The 20,012-nt window shown below is 49.7% G+C and overlaps 1 protein-coding gene across 2 annotated transcripts in view; it reads right to left on the bottom strand.

Moving 5' to 3' along the window:
- The window catches only part of ANGPT4 (angiopoietin 4), a 46,117-nt gene extending 38,570 nt beyond the window's left edge, over nucleotides 1–7,547 (bottom strand). For both annotated transcript variants that reach the window (XM_010361297.2, XM_010361296.1), the window contains exon 1: nucleotides 7,125–7,547. In XM_010361297.2, coding sequence (XP_010359599.1) covers nucleotides 7,125–7,433 — 309 coding nt within the window. In that variant the 5' untranslated portion in view covers nucleotides 7,434–7,547. The remainder of the gene's footprint in view (nucleotides 1–7,124) is intronic.
- Nucleotides 7,548–20,012: the final 12,465 nt, after the last annotated feature.

The following is a 20,012-nucleotide window of genomic DNA, read 5'->3' as shown; positions in this document are numbered from 1 at the left end:
CGGAGCCCCACATGTGCGTTGCCTCATTTAATCACCTCAATAACCTGCAAAGTGGCTTCTGTTATTGTTCTCACTTCACAGATAAGGAAACCAAGACACAGAGTGGAAAAGCAATGGTCTGAGAAGGCACAGCCAGTAAGCAGTGGAGCTGGGATTCAAACTGAGTCAACTGGGACTCAGGACCTACGCTGGCCTTCTGTGGGATTTACCCCCAGGCCCTGGGCCAAGAATGGGGCGTGCAATTGTGGGGACACCCAGACTGAGCTTCTGGAGCCCCTTAGCTTTTCGGAATGGCCACAGCTGCCTGAAGCCCTGCCTGAATCATCCCTGGCAGAAAAGCCCTAGGGAAGCTCTCCTTGGCCTAAGGGCTCCTGGGGGAAGAAAAATCTAGCAGCTATGGGTCTTCCCTTTGGGGACCAGGGTCCTCTATATTTTCCAGGTACCAACTACTGCCCAGGGACCCGCCCATTATGGACATAGCTTATTTACTGGACAGGAAACCGTCCTAAGTGCTGAGATAACAGGTTCTGGCATCAGATGACTGAATCTGACTTCACCCTTCTTGGCTGTATGATGTTGGGCAAGTCACCTAATCTCTTGGTGCCTCAGTTTCGTCATCTGTTAGTGGACAAGCAATCTTACTTTACTGAGTCATGGTGAGAATTAAATGCAGTAACATAAAGCACCTAGGACAGTATGTGGCATACAGTAAATGCTCACTAAATAAGTACTTACTCATTACATCATAACAGCTTTTTCATCCTCCACTCATTCTGGGAGGCACGAGTATCTTGAATTCCACTTTAGAGAGGAGCCAACTGATATATGTGGCTTCCCCGGGCTCCCATAGCTTGGAGTGGTACCCCTGGGACTTGACCTCCTGACCTCAACTTGGTCCTCCCCAGACTCCACAGCCATCTCTCAGGGTTCATTCCAGACATTTCAGAGCTGGCTCTGAGGTTATGCAAACAAACTGTGGCCCGAGTCTGACTGGAGGTGTAGGCTTAGGGGGCAGACCTGGGGCCTGTTTTCTAACATTTCCTGCTCAAAGAGAAGGGGAAGAAGGTCTGTGTACATCCCAGCTTGGCTGAGCTCTAAGGCTAGGGAGGAGAGAACTAGAAACATGTGGCCCTGCCCTCTGTGGCCCTGTCCTCTGTGGGATGGCTGGCCAAGCCAGTTGAACAAATAAACCCGTCCCTCTGGGGGAAGTTGCCAGGGGGGCTGCTGCTGCTGGTGCCTGCCCTGCACCCCCACCTCATCCCGGGCATGAGCCAGCTGGTCATCCCCAGGCCGAGGGTATCTGTGCCAGCTGTTTCTAGGCCCCTTTCTTGGAAAAGTAATCCCATTACTCTAAGAAGCAGATGCTGTTCCCCCCACCCCATCCCCCAGTCCCAAACTGCTTAGAAAGGAGCCAGTGTTGAGGTTAGGAAATCAAACCCCAAGATACTTTGTTCGGCACCGAGACTCATTTCTTGTTTGGATAACTGAAGGCTGAAAATGCCAAGAATTTGTGGGCAGCCTGGGAAGGCTGGGGCAACTGGAACCCTGGCTCCCAAACCAGGTCAGTTTGGGAGGGTCTCAGGCTGGGCAAAGACCCCACCCTGGGTTTCTCCTTGGTGCTCTCTTGACCCACACCCAGCTAGGCAGGGCCTCACAACTGCCAGGCCAAGGGGCTGAGTTATTCTAAGGTTTGACGTCAGAGACCTGGAGCAAACAGCAGAGGCTGGGGCAGTGCCAGGTTGGGAGGCCCCTGCCCAGCCCCTGACCCCTTTCTGCTTGGTTTTGGGTGCAGAGGAGGAAGAGAAAGAGGCCCCGGCTGAGCTGCCAGCTGCAGGGTGGGCATCGGTCTTCTGGAAGATGTGCCCTGGGTCTTCAGTGTGGATACCCAGAGAGGTAGAGGTGGGAGGGATGGCCTCGGGGTGAGAAAAGGAGGAGCTGAGAAAGAGACAGGGAAGGATGCAGGGAGACACTTTGGTAGCCAACCAAGAGAGAGAATCAGAGACAGAGACACCCACAGAGTTAGCAACAGTGAGTCAGGGCCACCGCGAGTGCCCCAAGAGAGATCCACAGAGGCAGAGAGACGCAGAAATAGAGAAACAGACTGACCACGGTGGCTCGCGTCTGCGTTCCCAGCTACTTGGAAGACTGAGGCGGGAGGATCGCTTGAGCTCAGGAGTTCAAGGCTGCAGTGAGCTGTGATTGCACCATTGCACCCCAGCGTGATTGAGAGAGCCAGACCTTGTCTTTAAGAGAGAGAGAGGGAAAGAGACAGAGAACAGACAGAGATAGATGGAGATAGATAGGGAGAAGGCTACCATGGACTCCAGGCCAGCAGCTACTGGCTGCTCCCTAAAGGTGAGAAAGTAGTTCTCACCCTTGGTTTCCAGGTGGAGTCAGCCCTGTCCCTGGGAGCTCAGAGACTGGGGAAGATGTGCTGCCTTCAGGTGGTGGGGGTGGGCCAGGGAGCCTGGGGCTTGTGTCTGGCCCTGGTTTTCCTCATTCTCCTCATCTGTAAAATGGATCATTCTGTGAGGACATGAGGAGAAGGCAGAGGATGGCACTTCTTGGCTGGGACACCTGGAGAAACTGGGGAAATGGCAGTCACACACAGGAGCCCTTATTGAGCACCTGCTGTGTGCAGAGGCTTTCCCTGCTCTGCTTCTCTTGACCTCACATAGAAGGTCAGGAGTAGGTGCTGTCATTCTCCTCCCAGCCTCAGGATGAGGCACTGAGAGGGAAGGGCCAGCACTGGGTCCTAGAGCGAGGACGCGGTGGACAGAGGAGGTCATGTGACTAGCCACTGAGCTGCCCAGCCCAGCTAGAGATGCCTGCACTGCAGCTGGCTCTGTCCCCCAACCTCCTCAATGTTCCTGCCTGCAGCTTTTCATCCAGATGCAGGGGGTGGAGCAGAGCCCAGAGCTGATGTGCAGCCCCAGGAGCTGACTCCAGATGGGAATCACTGGGGCAGGGGCTTTCCAGGAGGGAGGAGGAGGAGAGGGAGGGAGGCAGAAGGAGGGGAAGAGCAGGAAGAAGAAAGGGAAGGGGAGTGCAGGAGAGGAGGAGAGTGTGAAAGAGGAGAGAGAGAGAAGGGGCAAGGCCGGGGCTCTCCCCATGCCTGATGAGCACTGGCAGTAGGACACAGCAATCTGTATGCTAGGAAAAGAGAGTGGGTATCTGGGGACTTGGAAACTCTGCAGTTGAAGAGTGCACCAAGAGCACCCCATCCTCTTGAGATCTTGCTTCCCTTGCCTCCAAAATAACCTGCAGTTTGGAGTGAGAATCCAGATTGACTTTCACTGCTACTTGACTCTGGCAAGTCACTTTCCCTCTCTGGCCTGTTTCCTCACCTGTACACTGGGGAAACAGGAGGGCAGTTGGGGGCACAGGCTGAGCAGATGTTGGCCTCTGGGATTCACGACAGGGAGGATCTCCCCTGTGTCTGTCTAGATGAATAGAATCTTGCTGAGAGCTTCTTCATCCCTTATGGCAATGGTGATGATGGCGATGATGATGATGATGGTGCTATTAGATGAGAGTATTTCAAAACTCTTTTTTAACTTTTCTGGGATGTTAGAGAAAAAAGCCAAAAAAAAAAAAAAAAGAAGGGCTTTGAGTTTCAGAAGATCTGAGATATGCCTGGACCAAGAGAAGAACTAGAGGAAGGTCACAGCTACAGCTACAGAAGGTAGCAAGCACCCACCACTGGGGCCCAGGAGTGTCAGAGGGGAGAGAGAGAAATTATTGTTTACATGAACCAAGGGTCACGTGTCTCAACTGGAGTGAAGAAGGACCTAAGAATTGCAGGACCCATGTCTCCACTTCCAGGGACAACCCCCGATGGAAATAGCCAACATGTGTTGAGTGTTTACTATACACTTGACACCAGGCCAAGGACTTCCTGGCATCATCTTGTTAAATCCTCAGAGGTAGGTAGTATTTTCACCTTGTTTTGTAGGTGAGGAAACCAAGGCTTACAGAGATGAAGCAACTCCAGGTCACACAGCAAGGGGCAGAAATGAGACTGGAATCCCAGCAGCTGGGCTCCAGAGTCAGGGCTCTCACCTTTCGGGCCCTGCTGCTGCCCAAGGAGGTGATAGACCCAGGGAATGTGGTGACCTGGTGTATCTAGGCTGATGGGTCTGATCTTGTGGCAGGCTCCATAGGCATTGGGCGACCTGGCAGTGACTTGATTGCCAAGGGGATGAAGGAGTGCTCAACCCAAGGGGCTCCTGCCCCAGGAGATGGCACCGCAAACACCAGAGACGGTGCAGGACTGAGGAGTCCTTGAGAACACCAGCGTGGACAGTTGACATTCCCAGATCCAAGGACACGTGCAACCCTTGTACTGGCTTGATCAAGATCAAGCTTCTCCCATTCATTGGTGCAGGGGCTTAAAATAGGGATTATGCTGAATTGAAGAAAAGCCCATCACACTGCTCAGGTGAGCTCCCCTGTGTCTTTGTGAAGCACAAAGCCAGGCAGCAGGCTGGGAGTGCTGTGTGGGCAGTCTAACTTATTTTCCCAGCCATCCCTGACACACTGTCACTTTCACCTGTATGTCAAATGACATACTGACATTTTCACCATTTTGCAGACAGGGAGACTGAAACCTGCTCATCCACAGCCATGTGGTAGGGAAGTACCTGCAGCCAGGTCAGCTAAACTCCCTCATCAGTGATCTTAGGCCCCACGGCACTCTATGGTGACCTGACTGACCCCAGCTCAGGATTTTCAGGCTAGGTGAATGGATGTCTGGAGAGGACATTCCATCTCAGGCTGAGGCGTCGGACCAGGTGACCTTCTGATCCTGCAAGCCATCAGTTCAAGCCATCAGCTCTCAGCCAATGTTTCCCAAGCATCCGACACCCAGGGGATTCAAAGATGGATGAGAGTGAGAGGTGAGACTTGGGGTAGGAGGCCCAGTGGGAGGTGATGACATTGTCCATGGGAAAGATGACAAGGCCTGAGCCAGAAAGATGGACCATGAGAGAAGCCTAGGCCGTAGGATGGGCTGGGCCAGCTGCCTGGGGGATAGGTGGGAGCCACAGGACGCCCCCAGGGCACAGACAGCCTGTGGCTGGGTGGCATCATACCCTAAACAGAGAGAGGCAGCCACGAGGAGGGTGTTTGGAGAAGAGTAGGGAGTCATCTCAGACACCTTTGGAGTTGAGACCCCCATGGACCCTCAGATGGGATGTTGGGGGAGGTCAAGGTCATGGGTTTTGGGCTCAGAATCCCATCAATGCCAATTTTGTGTCATCTTGGAGCAGGATGGAGACCTGGGACCTGAGAGGTTGGAAGAACATTTATGCACTCATGCATGCACCCGTGCTACAGACATTTACTGAGTACCTTCTACATGTTAGGTACTATTCTAGGCCCTGGGAACCCAAGAGTGAGCAAAGGAGAAATGGCGCCTGCCCTCTGGGAGCTCACAGACCAAAAGAAATGTTTTTAAGAACATTGGGTAGGGATAAGTGCTAAGAAAAAAAACAACAAAACTGGCAGAAGAGATAAAGGGTGAAAGAAGGAGGGTGGCTATTTTATACGGAGTGGGCAGGAAGGGCCTCTGAGGAGGTGACATTGGAGAGGATAGGAGGCTGGGGTAAGCCAAGTAGGGGTCTGGGAGAGGGAACTCCAGGGAGTAAGGGTTCTTGCTTTTATTTGGATGCATGGTAGCCCTGGGAGGAGGGAGAGGATGTAACTTAGGTTTTGATGGGGATTCTTTGGTCTGCTGCAAGGAGAATAGGAGGTGGGGGCCGAATGTTAGCAGGGAGCCAGGGTGGCAACCATGACAGTCATCTTCCCAGGAGCCAGAGGTGGTTGTCAAGCTTGTCTGCTGTTTAATACCTTCTAAAACTCCAGGAATTGGTTTGCATCCTTCATTCCCCAGTCACTGCCCGGACTGTCTCCTGGGTCCCTCTCCCTTTCCTTGGTAGCTCTCACTTAGGGACTCTCAAGAGTCCCAAATCAGACCCCCCAGGATGTCTCTTGTGCCCTCATACCCTGCCAGGGCCAAGCCTGCCTTGCACACCTCTGCAGTTGGTGCTTCGCCGAGGGTACACAGTAGGTGCTCACACTGTTTGCTGAAAGATGCAAGTGTGACAGGGCATTCTACAGCAGTCCTGGTCTTGGGCCAAAACCACAGTGGCGTCCTCAGCTCCTTGCTTCCTCCCACTCCACATCCAATTCACCAGCAGAGCTGATGGGCTCTACCTCCAGAACCCACCAGAATCGGACTGGCCATACCCGCTCCCAGTCCCGTTCTGCTCCAGGCCTCCGGTACCTCGCACCTGGTGGCTGCAGCAGCCATCTCTTTGGGCTTCTTGCTTCTACCCTGCCTCCTACAGTCTATGCTGTTCAATTCAAATCACCAGTGTCTGTCTCTGCTCAAAACTTTGCAGTGGCTCCCACAACACTCAGAACAAAAGCTGAAGTCCTTCCAGCGGCCCCCACAGCTGCATGGCCTGCCCTTCTCTCACCTCTCAGACCTCCCCACACCCTTGCTCCCTCTCCTCTGCTCCAGTCACACAGTCCATCGCCCTGCGGTTCTCCAGGCACTCACCGCTGTGGATGCATTCCCACCTCACGGTCAACATACATGCTGCTCCCTTTTCAGAACGTTCCCTCAAATACCTGCCTGGCCCACTCTATCACTTCCCTTGTTCTCTGGGTTCAAATGTCACCTCTGAGACGTACTCTCTAATGATCTGACCTCAAACAGCCACCCAGGGCCACCACTTGCCCTCTTCCTTCTTCATTTTGCTTCACCATCTGACATAGTAGATTGTCTCTTATTGCCTCTTTCCGCCTCTAGTCCAGAGGGAGACATACTATACTGTTGTATCCCCAGCACCCAGCATAGCTTGGTCTGTCCAGCCCTTGGTCAGGGCTGAATGGATTTCTGTTGGATGAATGAAGGGATGGCAGTTAAAGAGCCAGGTTGCCAGCTGACACTGCCCAATCTTGCTGTGTGGCCTCAGGCCCATCCCTGCCCCTCTCTGTGCAACTCAGAGCCAGCTCTCTGTGCTCAGGGAAGGCCTCTGGAATGGACGCTCCACCTGCCGATTGTGACAGACTCCAAAGCCGCCCTCTGCCCCCTGCAAGCCTCCCATGCCCCGTACCTTCTTCAGCCACTGCGTGTTGTTCTGCAGTGCCTGCTCCAGCCGTTTCACCTGTTGGATGGGCAACTTCTCCAGGTGCAGTGGGTTAGCCAGTGATTCCCTCTGGAGGGTGTTGGAGTCCCTGGAGGCCTCAGGCCCTGGAGGACAGGGCTCAGGCTTGGGCAGCAAGAAGGTGTAGCTACAGTGGCCGTGCTGGACTACAAGTGTCTCGCAGCCCCTACCTGCCTCCTGCCCTGTCTGTTGAGCCACAGACACGGTGGCAACCATCAGGAGGAGGCTGCCCCGCAGCTTGGCTAGCTGGGAGAGCATCTGGAGGTGTGGCAATGGCAAGGGGTGTCTGCTCAGAGCCCCAGGGACTGTGCCTGTGATGTCCTGCTGCAGCCAACAGTGGCCAGGCTTGCCTGCAGCTGCAGCTACAAACCTCTGTCTGGCCGAGCTCTGTCCAGGCGGCTATTTATACTTGCTCTGAATACCACGGCTGCTCTGCTTCCTCTCACCGCCTCCCTCCACCCCCACCCGACACCCTCTCACCTCTATTCTTCACTCCTTCCCTTCCTCTTTCCTCAGTCTTGACCGCACATTGCCCTTACCCTAACCGCGCACCAACCTTGCTCTGCCTGCCTCACCTCTGAGCCCTCTGATTATCCAGTGAGACCTGGCTTCCCTGCTGGAGGGAAGGGAAGAAAACAGCCCACAGACACGCGCACACACTCACGCACACACGAGCGCACACTCACACGCACGCCGACACGCACACACATTCATGTACACACAGACACCGAGCTCCAATGCTGCTCGCTTTGGAAAACCAAATGCAACTTAACTCTCCCTTCCTGTCTCTGTCTATTTTCCCTCTTTCCCTCCACCCCCATCCCCTGCCCCCCAAGGCTAAGATCTCAAGTTTCAGCCCCGCTGCCATCCCCTTCTCTCCTCACTGCACCTTCCTCCCTCTGGTTCCATGTTAGTGCTTGGAGTACAAGTGACCCCCAGAGAGAGAAGAGAGAGGGGAGGAGGCAGAGGGGTGAGGCTGGGGAGGGCCCAGCGAATCCACTTTGCTTCCAGAGACACAGAAAATCCTTCCAAGGTGGGGCAAGTGAGCAACCCAGCTGGGAGTTGCTTCCTGTCCTCTCTTCTCCCTCAGGGCCAAGGGAAAGTGGTATGCCCCAGGATGGCCCTGGCTCGGTTGCTTGTGACAGTAATGAGAAGTTGTCATGTCCTGGGGCAGATCGCCCTGGGGCTGCTGGAGTGGGGAGGTGGAGAGGAGGCGGTGGGGAGAGGATGTTGGAGTGCCGGGAGGCTAACTCTAAATCTCGCTTCGCGACAGCTGGCCACAAGACCTAGGGTGGGCAACTTTGCCTCTCTGGGCCTCCACACCCTGATGTGTAAACCAGTAAACCTTGTCTCTTGCAGGAGGAATGCGTGTGAGCCCTCAGCATGGGGATGGAGAAATTTTCAGCTTCCCGATTCAAATCCTGACTCTATCATCTACCAGCTGTATGACTTTAAGTAAGTCACTTAACCTCTCTGTGACTTCATTTCCTCCTGAATGAAGAAAACAATACCACCTACTTCACAGGGCATGAAAATTAGTTGAGTTAGAGCAAGGCTGGCACAGAGTGAGCACTAAATAAATATTTTCCGTTGTCAATGTTACAGTTACCATTGCACCTCCCCTCCCACAACCCACTGGAGCATAAACCCCTCTAGGGCAGGGATTTGTCTCTGGGGGACATGGTGTCCAGGCAGGAGGTGCCCAGGAGCTGGTGGGGCCTCTCACTGGTGGGCTGCCTTTGTGTTCTGCCAGCTGTATGGGCTTTTCCTCACTCCCTGCTTGTTTCCTCAGAGTAGGGGCCAGTCTGGCTGTTTAGTATTTTCCTTTCTGTTCTCCCAAATCCCGATAGAGTTTTGAATTGGGGCAGGCTGCTTCTGGGCAGCTGTGAACTAGGGTCTCATCTGGGGACTGAGAACATTGTACCAGGTGTGGGGCTTTGGCAGGCAAAGGAAAAGCAGCTGGTTATCAGCCTCCAGCCTCCCCTGAGCCTTCCCCATGCTCTGAGCTCTGCGTGCCCCACTTGGCCCCAGCTGCCTCAGCTGTAAATGGGGTCATAGCACCCTGACCATGTGAGAGGAGGCATGGTAATGTGGATTGGGAGCTTATCACAGCGCTGGGTGCAGAGGAGGCCAGTGCGAATGGTGGTCATCATTATGATTGTCTTGACTAAGCTGCTTGATAATCCCAACGAGGCGGTTACACCAGGCCCCAAGCTTAGATGGGCCGCATGCTTGGTTTACACTCCGCCAGCACTGTCTTGAAATTCTTAATACATTTGGAACAAAGTGCTCAGCACTTGCATTCTTCATTGAGTTCCACAAATTAGGTAGCAGGCCCTGCCTGGGAGACATGACGCTTCCTTCATCCCTCACTCTTCTCCTGACCTTACCATCCCATCAGACCTGTTCTTCCAATGTGATCCTTTACATATTTCCCCCTCTGTCATGTCTTCACTACTCAGAATGCTGGAGCCAGCCCCTGTGGATTGGAATCCTGGCTTTCCTGACCCCCCATTTGTGTGCCTTTTGCCAAGTTGCCTAACCTGTCTCTCAGTTTCCTCTTCCGTCAAAACAGTAATGTTACAGTGGCTAAAAGTCTGATTCCTGTAATAAGGTTAACACGGATCCTTTCACGTAGTACGTGCTCAACCAATGACAGCTATCATCATTACCCCCTGCTATGAATATGAATGTTTGTGTGCCCCAAAATTGATCTATTGAAACTTAGTCAACAAGGTGATGGTATTAGAAGGTAGGGCCTTTGGGAGTGAATGGTTCATGAGGACTCTGTCTTGGGAATGAGATTAACGCTCCTATCAAAGAGATCCTAGACAGCTGGCCTTCCCTTTTGCTAGGTGAGGATGTAGTAAGAAAGCACCGTCTATGAAGCAGGAAGCTCTCACCAGACACCAGATCGGCTGGCGCCTTGATCTTGGACATCCCAGCCTCCAGAATTGTGAGAAATAAATTTCTGTTGTTTACAAGGCCCCCAGCTTAGTGCCTTCTGTTATAGCAGTCTGAATGGGCTAAGACACCCCACCATCACTCTCTTAGACCAGGGTGCTTCCTCTCTTGCAGGGAGAGCAACAGCCTCAGAAGTGAACTCTGGTTAATTGACCTTTGCTATTGCAACCAGCGTAATTTCTTTCTTTCTTTTCTTTCCTTCCTTCCTTCCTTCCTTCCTTCCTTCCTTCCTTCCTTCCTTCCTTCCTTCCTTCCTTCCTTCCTTCCTTTCTTTCTTTCTTTCTTTCTTTCTTTCTTTCTTTCTTTCCTTTCTTTCTCTCTTTCTCCCTTTCTTTCTTTCTTTTTCTTTCTTTCTCTCTCTCTCTTTCTTTCTCTCTCTATCCCTCCCTTCCTCCCTTCCTCCCTTCCTCTCTTCCTTCCCTCCCTCCCTCCCTCCCTTCCCTCCCTTCTTTCTTTTTCTTTCTTTCTCTCTCTCTCTCTCTCTCTTTCTTTCTTTCTTTCTTTCTTTCTTTCGACAGAGTCTTGCTCTGTTGTCCAGGCTGTAGTGGGGCCGCATGATCTTGGCTCACTGCAACCTCCACCTCCCTGGTTCAAGTGATTCTCCTGCCTCAGCTTCCCCAGTAGCTGGGATTACAGGCATACGCCACCACGCCTGACTACTTTTTGTATTTTTAGTAGAGGCAGTGTTTTCCCATGTTGCCCAGGCTGGTCTCAAACTCCTGACCTCAGGTGATCCACCCACCTCGGCCTCCCAAAGTGCTGGGATTGCAGGTGTGAGCCACCATGCCCAGTCCAGAGTGATTTTTCTAAGACACAATCCAGCCCTGACTTCTTTGTTTAAAACTCTTCAGTTTTAAGCTCCAGCTCTTTCTGTGGTTTACAAGCCCCTGCCGGATGTGGCCTCCATTCTCATCACTGTTTCCCTGGCACTTTGTACCTTATCATTTGGAATTGGTTTTACTCCCCCGCATGCTTTCCGCCTTCTGAGGCCTCAGTGTCTACGCTCCTGGGCAGGAACTTCTGTTTAAAAACTTCCCCCAACCTGTATTCTCCCACCTTCCTTCTGCCTGTCTTTTGGTCTTATCTCAGGGATCACCTCCTCTGGGAAGCCTTCCTGCATCTGTCCCTCCCCCTTCAATGGGAGTATTGCCTCCACTTCTGGGAGCCCAAAGGCCCCTGCCTGCCTGTCCCTCACCAAAGCACTCACCCTGCATTAGAAAGGCTTGTTTGCAGGCCTTGATCACCCTCTAGACTGAACACCTTTCCAGGGCTGCTGTCACACTTTCCATTTCTGTGTTTGTTGCCTGTCCTAAGGTTAGGCTCACAGTGGTCCTCATGAGTGTTATGTTGAATGAATAGTCTCCACTATTGAGCAGGTGCTGGAGCTGCAGTCCCAAAGCAGAAAGGAAGGCAGTCACCCTTTCCTCTCCAGCAGGGGCAGCAGGAAGTTCTGTTTGAGTTGTTCTGAGTGTCTGGCCTCCAAATGCTAAAAACAAACCAACTCAGGTTGATTTTCCCATTGCCTGCTCTTGCCATGGAGGTAGAGCATGGAGAATAAACTTATATCCACCTGGATACTTTGGCTTTTGTTCAAATAGCTTGGGTAAAAAGGGAATTTATTGGCCAATTTAACTGAAAATTTTAGGAGTATCTAGCTTCAGGCATGGCTGGATCCAGGTGCTCAAGTGATATTAGATTTTTTTTTTTCTTCCCCTCCAGCTCTAGGCTCTTATTTTCCTTCATTTCCTTATTTTCCTTTGGGTTCATTCTATAAGAGTTCCCACCATAATCACCACCACTACTGGGAACAGCAGCTCCAATCTATCAACTTAGTAACCTCTTTTAAGAGTGCCTCTTTCCTAATAGTTCTTGGAAAAGTTCCAGCTTGAGCCCTACAGCCATTCCTGAACCAACTATTATAGCTAGAGGGATGAGCTACTGTGGATGGGCAGGCTGGGTCCTGGTCCAGGCCTGGAGCCTTGGAGCAGGTCAACCTCACTGGATCCGAAGGGACTGAGGGTGGGGTACAGTGACTCTCAAGGAAACCTGGAGTAGAATGATCAGGAGGTGGGTGGAATTGGTGAGCATAAAGCACCTGCCTGCCTGCACCCTGACTCTCCATCCCCGCCACCCACCAAGTGAACACACTTCCTGCTCAGAGCCAATGGACCATTGGAGTAACCACAGATGCAAGGGACCCTTACCTTGCATTTCACTCATGAGGAAACTGATACTCAGAGAGGGAGGCCACTTGCCCATTGTTACATACTGGAATCTATTTTCTTAGAAGAACTGAACTTCCTGCTCCTGGGAGTGAAGGGTGGGAAAACAGGGTCATTCCTGGAGGACCACTTGCCAGTTTGGGCTCCTCAAATATCTGGATCCAAAAGAAGATTGTCCCCAGTCTGAATCTCCCACTCCGGGGAGAGGGTCACTCCTGGGTTGTTCCCACAATCCAGCCCTTCTGCCAGCCTCTCCCTTGGCAACTCCTTGCATTTCAACACCCTGGGTGATCACTGAGGCTTGCACTTGAGGCAGTTTAAACAGACACCAGGCATCTGGTCCTGTGCTGCTCACGCCCCTGAGGACACTGCCTGGGCATCTCCCAGAGCTACTGATGGCAACATGGCAAGAGCCTGGTGGGAAGCTCTGGGGCCATTGACAACCCTGGGGGATGGTCTGTGTGTCTCCAGAAGGTCCGGTGGTGAATCTTTTGCAGCAAACATCATGGTTTCCCCGTGAGCCTTTCCACCCAAGACAACAGCCTGTTATTGACTGCCCTGCCTCCACTTTCTACCAACCCAAACCCAGAGCCGCAACAGAATTGCTGGATCACAAGGGGCCTAGGCTGGGTTTTGAGGTCACCCTGTGACCCAGGCCCAGCTGTTAAGAGCCCCACATGGCTGGTGCTCAATCTTGACTTCCCTTCAGTAGATGAGACTCAGTTTCCTCACCTATAACATGAGGAGAATAATCCCTCACTGGGAAGGTGGTGGTGGTGGGGTCTTCCAGTTACTGGTACTGTGTAACAAAGTATCCCCACATCCAGTGGTTTAAAGCAGTGGCAACATCTACTTTACTCACAAATCTGCAATTGTGGCCAAGTTCCCTGAGAAAAGCTCAACTGTGCTCCATTCTGTGTCAGCTGGAGCAGCTTGCAGGCTGGGGTTTGCATCTGAAACTCATCCACTCATATATCTGAAACCTCAGCTGGGGCACTCAGCCAGGACAACTGCCTATGGCCTCTTCATGTGGCTAGGGCTTCCTCACAGCATGGTGGCTGCTTACCAGAGCAAGCATCTCAGGAGAGAGATTTAGGCAGAAGGTAGGTGATCTTTATGACCTAGCCTCATGGATCATGCAGGGCCAAGTCCTCTGGATCTGGTCAAAGAAGCAGCCACAAAGTCCCACTCAAGTTTTTGGGGAGGAAGAACAGACTCTACTTCTTCATGAGGAGGAGCAAGGTTTCAGAAGAAGATGTAGGATGGGGGATAGTGTTGTGGCCATTTTTATTTATTTTGTTTATTTTTAAATATTTATTTATTTATTTATTTTTGAGAAAGAGTCTCCCTCTGTTGCCCAGGCTGGAGTGCAGTGGCGTGATCTCAGCTCATAGTAACCTCTGCCTCCTGGGTTCAAGCGATTCCCCTGCTGCAGCCTCCCAAGTAATTGGAATTATAGGCGCATGCCACCAAGTCTGGCTAATTTTTATATTTTTAGTAGAGACAGGGTTTCACTATGTTGGCCAGTCTGGTCTTGAACTCCTGACCTCAAGTGATCCACCTGCCTCAGCCTCCCAAAGTGCTGGGGTTATAGGTGTGAGCCACCGCGCCAGCCCTGTTATGGATATTTTTAGAAAATACAATTGGCCATGGGAGGGTCGGATGAGAAAATGCCATTTAAGTGTTTAGCATGTAAGTGCTTGATAGTTGGTAGCTGTTATTATTATCTTTGCGATTATTGGAAAGACCCAGCATCTCTTTGCATAAAAATGTCCTTCAGAACCTGTGAGAGCTAAAGGTGCAGGAGGAGGTAGGATAATTTCCATCAGGGCTGCTGGAGAAACTGGCCCAGAAACGCACTGGGATTAGTCCCGAGTCACCCAGTGTATCAGCACCCAGTCCGATCAAGACTGGCCTGGGACGTGGCTGCTTCTTCTCTTGGTAATGCTGTCTCTTCCTGGGGTATCTTCCTTGGCCTCCGTTTCCCCTCTGAACCATGACAGTGTCCTGGCTCTGCCGCCTCAGAGGCTGAGAGGATGAGGGCAGAGGACATGCATTCTCTTGGCTATGCCCAGTCTGGGCCACCAGCCATGCCTGTCCTTTCTCAGGCCCGGGGAGCTCGGTTGCCTCTGAACCCACGTCTGGTACTCTCTCCAGGATATGAAGAATAAGCCTGCCAGGTCAGAGGGCAGATTTTGGAACCTGGGACCCCATAAAGGCCCAGAGGACCCTGTGACCCAGAAAACCAACAGGCCCCTATTTGTTTTGTTTTCATCAAACAAGCACAACATGTCCCTCATAGAAAAGCCAGAAAATACATATTGGCAAGAAAGTGAAAATAAATGTTGCCTGTGCTCTCACCAGCCAGAGGCAGAAACCATAGCTAACATTTTGGAGTTTTTCCCCCCAAATAATTTTCCTCTGCATATAGATGAATTTTTTTATTTTTGTAGAGTTTCTAGCAAAATAAATAAATAAATAAATAAAAAGTCAACAGAGGAATATTGTCTCAACGATTTTTTATTGTCTTTTACTTATTTGGAATTTTTCTTTTGGAAAAAAGTTTAGAGAGCAGGGCACGGTGACTCATGCCTGGAATCCCAGCACCTTGGGAGGCTGAGGTGGGAGGATCGCTTGAGCTCAGGAGTTCGAGACCATTCTGGCCAACGTGGCAAAACCCTGTCTCTTAAAAAAATAAAAATACTGAAACCTCCAGACTTCCAGTTGGAAGTTATGTTGGCCGAGGGCGGTGGCTCACACCTGTAATCCCAGCACTTTGGGAGGCCAAAGCAGGTGGATCTGTTGAGGCCAGGAGTTCGAGACCAGTCTGGCCAACATGGTGCAACCCTGTCTCTATTAAAAATGCAAAAATTAGCCAGTCTTGGTGGCACACGCCTGTAATCCCAGCTACTCGGAAGGCTGAGACACAAGAATCACTTGAGCCTAGGAGGCAGAAGTTGCAGTGAGCCAAGATCATGCCGTTGCACTCCAGCCTGGGAGATAGAGGGAAATTGTGTCTCAAAAAAAAAAAAAAAAAAAAAAAAAAAAAATCAGTCAAGTGCACAGGATAACATAATACACCCCCATACCGTCATCACTCCAAGTGGGCACATGTTAACATTTTGCATATTTGTCTTCGATTGTTAAAACAATGAAATATTATAGGTAATGTCAGTATTCCTTATAACTCCTTCTTGGTCTCATTTTCTCTCCCTCCCTGCCCATAGGTTCACATCTAGGTATATAAATAATGTATAATATTTTTGTGTTCTCAAAACTTAAGTATATACTATTATACTGAATGCAATGTCCTGCTTATATTATATTTTCCAGATTGATATAAATGACACATATAGATCTTGTGACCAAGGACATTTTCTTTTCACTGCTGTGCAGCATTGCATTATATAATTATAACACTCTTTATTTATCCGGTTTTTGGCAGATAGATATTTAAATTAATTCAGTTATCTTGTTGTTCTCGACAATACTGCTATTACTATCTTATATGGGAACACTTGTGCTTACAAGCAAGGGTTCCTCTGGGGAACTAATCGAGGCATGCTCCTCCTGGGTCATGGAATATATGTGCTGTCAGCCTGAGGTAGTTGCCAAATTACGCTCCAAGTCTCTCTGCCGAGTTAATTCCAGTAGGGTGAGGGGGTCTCCATTGCTCCGCACCCCTGCCACCCCTTGAGATGGTTATGCTTTACCTTTGTTCCAATCTGATGGCTGTGAAATCATACATGTAATTATACAGCCTGCTTTTCCTACTTAACAGTATATTATAGAACTATTTTCCTGTGCAGAATATTGCTCTATATGTGCATGTTTCAAGGTGGCATAAGCTGAAAGCCTCTATTGGGGTGTTGCTGGGATTTTCTTTACAAATTCCCTATTGTTGGACAACAGGGTTTGTTTTTGTGGTAGGATTGCAAAACTGACCACAGATGCTACCCACCCCTGTAAGCATGCTTCTTTGCAATGTGACTCTGCAGTTCTCCCTATTAAGAGGCAAAGTTCACTTCTCCACTCCCTTAATGCTGACTTGGGCCATGTGACTTGCTTTGGCCAATGGAACATTTTCAAGCAGAGGCTTGAAAAGGGCTTGTGCTCTGGGGCTTGCTCTCTTGCTGCACCTGGGACCCTGAGACCACCATGTGAATGAGTCCTGGCTAGCCTGAGGGATGATGACACACTTGGCCAAGTCATCCTGTCATCCCAGCTGATATTAAACCATCTACCAGATTTGTGAGCGAGGCCATCCTAGACCATCTATCTAGCCCAGCCAAACTGGTGCACACCAGAAGCAAAGTCCGATTGGCCTGCAGAGATGTGAGAAATAAATGTTGTTTTAAGCCACTAAATTTTGGAGGTGGTCTGTTAGACGGCAAGACTGATACAGTTCCACCCAGCATTTTCCTTTGCTCAACTAGCTACTGGCTGGGAAGCTTGGGCAAGTTGCGGAGCCTTAGTTTTCTCCTCAGTACAATGGGGGATTAAATATGCACCCCTCAAAGTCATCGTGAAGATTGAATGAGATGGCACCTGTCAGTATCACATGGCGAGGACCCCATAACCAGGGGTTCCTCTTTCACATCATGGTGGTCTTAGATGTGACCTGTGACCTTTCTTATTGCTTCTTGGTTCTCCCTGCTACCTTTTTCTCAAAAATGTACTCATCCTTCCAAGTTTTCTGGAGAGTACCAACATGTAAATGTAAATTCAAATCCCTAGTGCTCTCCAAGATTTCCAGGTCTCTCCTTCCAGGGCCTTCCCTCTTGAAATTAGGCATAGTGGCTGCGTGCAGTGGCTCACACCTGTAACACCAGCACTTTGGGAGGCTGAAGCAAGCCAATCACATGAGACCAGGAGTTGGAGATCAGCCTGGCCAACAGGGCGAAACCTTGTCTCTACTAAAAATACAAAAATTCGCCTAGCATGGTGGTGCATGCCTGTAATCCCAGCTACACAGGAGGCTGAGGCAGGAGAATCGCTTGAGTCTGGGAGGCAGAGGTTGCAGTGAGCCGAGATGGCACCACTGCACTCCACACTCCAGCAAGACCCGATCTCAAAAAAAAAAAAAGAAAAAGTTAAAGAAAAGGAGTCTACATCCAGACCCCAAGATAGGGTTTCGTGGATCTTGCACAGGAAAGAATTCAAGGCGAGTCGCAGATTGCACTGAGAAAAGATAGTTTATTGAAAGCTGCTCAGTTACAGAGAAGGATGTCCTCAGAAAGCAAGAGGAAGAACGCACTGTCTTTGTTTTAAACTCTTCTAATATAGGAGTCTTATCTATGTAAAAGCTAAGTTATGTCTATGTGCAGATGGACTGACAGTGTGACAAAATCCATCACTGTTGACTTAAAGAAAGTTATCCTTGGCATTTTAGTAAGTACATCAGAGCATGACAATAATTATTTTGAAATCATAGATTGTTATGTGATATTGGAATATCTGGGCATTTTGCTGTCGTAAGAGTTTACTCTTGCAGGCATTATTGAGCAGCTTCCTTAGCCATAAACATCTTATGACTGTGGGTTGTGATTAGCAAGGAATGTGTCTTGCTAGTTTTAAGATAGAGTTGATTTTAAAGTGGTGTCATCCCTAGCTCTCCTATGCTCCTGTTTCCCAAACATAATCCCCCTTCTACTTAAGAGAGAACCCTTAATCTTAAGGGGAGATGAAAGGGGAAGGTCATTTTTCTGTAACTTCTTCCTGCTGACAGTGGACGTTGTTGACTTTTGGGAGAGAGTTCTCTCATAAGAGTTTGCAGACAGCCTTCTAGGGAGCCAGGGAAACTCTTCATTTGAATGAAATTCCAATGATTTGGTTTAGTAAGTGTAGGGGTGGATAAGCTGCTGGACTACTTTATCTGCGTAATCCCATGCAATAAGTGCAACAGAAGTAAAAAGCACAATAACCAATAGCAATAAGTGTGACAACACCAAGCATGCTAAAAAGGAATACCTTCCAAGTGCTGGGGAGCTGGTGAAACTGTGCTGTTATGACAGGGAGTCAGTTGCCGAGGTATGAGTCTCTAGGGAGTTCATGGCCTGAGATATATTATGAGAGTGACCAGGAATATAGACACAGCATTCAGTCTTGATCAATGCACAGGTTTCCCCAGGGCTGCTGTTAAAATGTCTAAAGCCATATGGTTTTGCAAGGACATTTGTCTTACCCGGGATGTTTCTTCTGTCAGAAGCGTGATCACCAGATGAGTGTCGTTGAAAGCCACAGCAGTATGTTTTGCTAGCACTCCCACCTGTGATTCAATATCTATAGATGCTGCTTAAAGACAGAATATGGCCACAGGATATAACCACCAAGAAGTTCATTTCTGTTGCCTACCACAGACCTTGACTACTTCCCAATTGGTGGAGAGGGAATCTAGATGTGTAAGGATACATCCTAGAAGGTAGGGATGACCCCATGTGCATTATCCAGTCCAATTGTAAGGTGAGTATGGCCAACTATGAGACCCACATGCCCATAACCATCCTGAAGGGGAAGGATAGTCACCTAACCATAGAGATTCATTTTGCCATCCCATCCACATTTGGTCAGTTGAAAGGAGAGTCTGATTATTGTTTGGGTGGCAGCCATCTGATATTACAGATGTTGGTTTGGGGATGGTTACTGTTGATGAAAAGAGTCGAACTCTGTGAAATTTTTTTTTTTTTTTTTTTTTTTTTTTTTTTTTTTTTTTTTTTTGAGACGGAGTCTCGCTCTGTCGCTGGAGTGCAGTGGCCGGATCTCAGCTCACTGCAAGCTCCGCCTCCCGGGTTTACGTCATTCTCCTGCCTCAGCCTCCCGAGTAGCTGGGACTACAGGCGCCCGCCACCTCGCCTGGCTAGTTTTTTGTATTTTTTTTTTAGTAGAGACGGGGTTTCACCATGTTAGCCAGGGTGGTCTCCATCTCCTGACCTCGTGATCCGCCCATCTCGGCCTCCCAAAGTGCTGGGATTACAGGCTTGAGCCACCGCGCCCGGCCAACTCTGTGAAATATTTGAAGAGACTTATTCTGAGCCAAATATGAGTGACCATGGCCTGCGACACAGCCCTCAGGAGGTCCTGAGAACATGTGCCCAAGGTGGTCAGGGCGCAGCTTGATTTTATACATTTTAGGGAGGCATGAGACATCAATCAAATACATTTAATTAAAATACATTGATTTGGTTCAGAAAGGCGGGACAACTTAAAGCGGTGCGGGGAAGGGGAGACTTCTAGGCTATATGTAAACTTAAACATTTTCTGGTTGACAATTGGTTGAGTTTGTCTAAAGTCCTGGGATCAATAGAAAGGAAATGTTTAGGTTAAGATAAAAGATTGTGGAGACCAAGGTTCTTTTGAAGTCTCATAGTAGCTGCCCTTAGAGACAATAGATGACAAATGTTTCCTATTTAGACCTTTAAAAAGGTGGTAGACTTACTTAACCTCTTCAGGATTGAAAGGGCCTCGAAGAAAAAGATCTAGCTATATTAATAGAGATGCTTTACAGATGCACATTTTTCCCCACAAAGGACAGCTTTGCAGGACCATTTCAAAATATAGCAAAGAAACATGTTTTAGGGTAAAATATTTTAATTTTCTTCCTTGTCTCGTAACATTATGCCAGAGTCAGGTTGGAAAGTAAGTCACGATATAT

The sequence above is a fragment of the Rhinopithecus roxellana genome, chromosome 13 (assembly GCF_007565055.1).
Source record: "Rhinopithecus roxellana isolate Shanxi Qingling chromosome 13, ASM756505v1, whole genome shotgun sequence".
Taxonomy (NCBI): domain Eukaryota; kingdom Metazoa; phylum Chordata; class Mammalia; order Primates; family Cercopithecidae; genus Rhinopithecus; species Rhinopithecus roxellana.
This window is presented reverse-complemented; position numbering and strand designations above follow the sequence as displayed.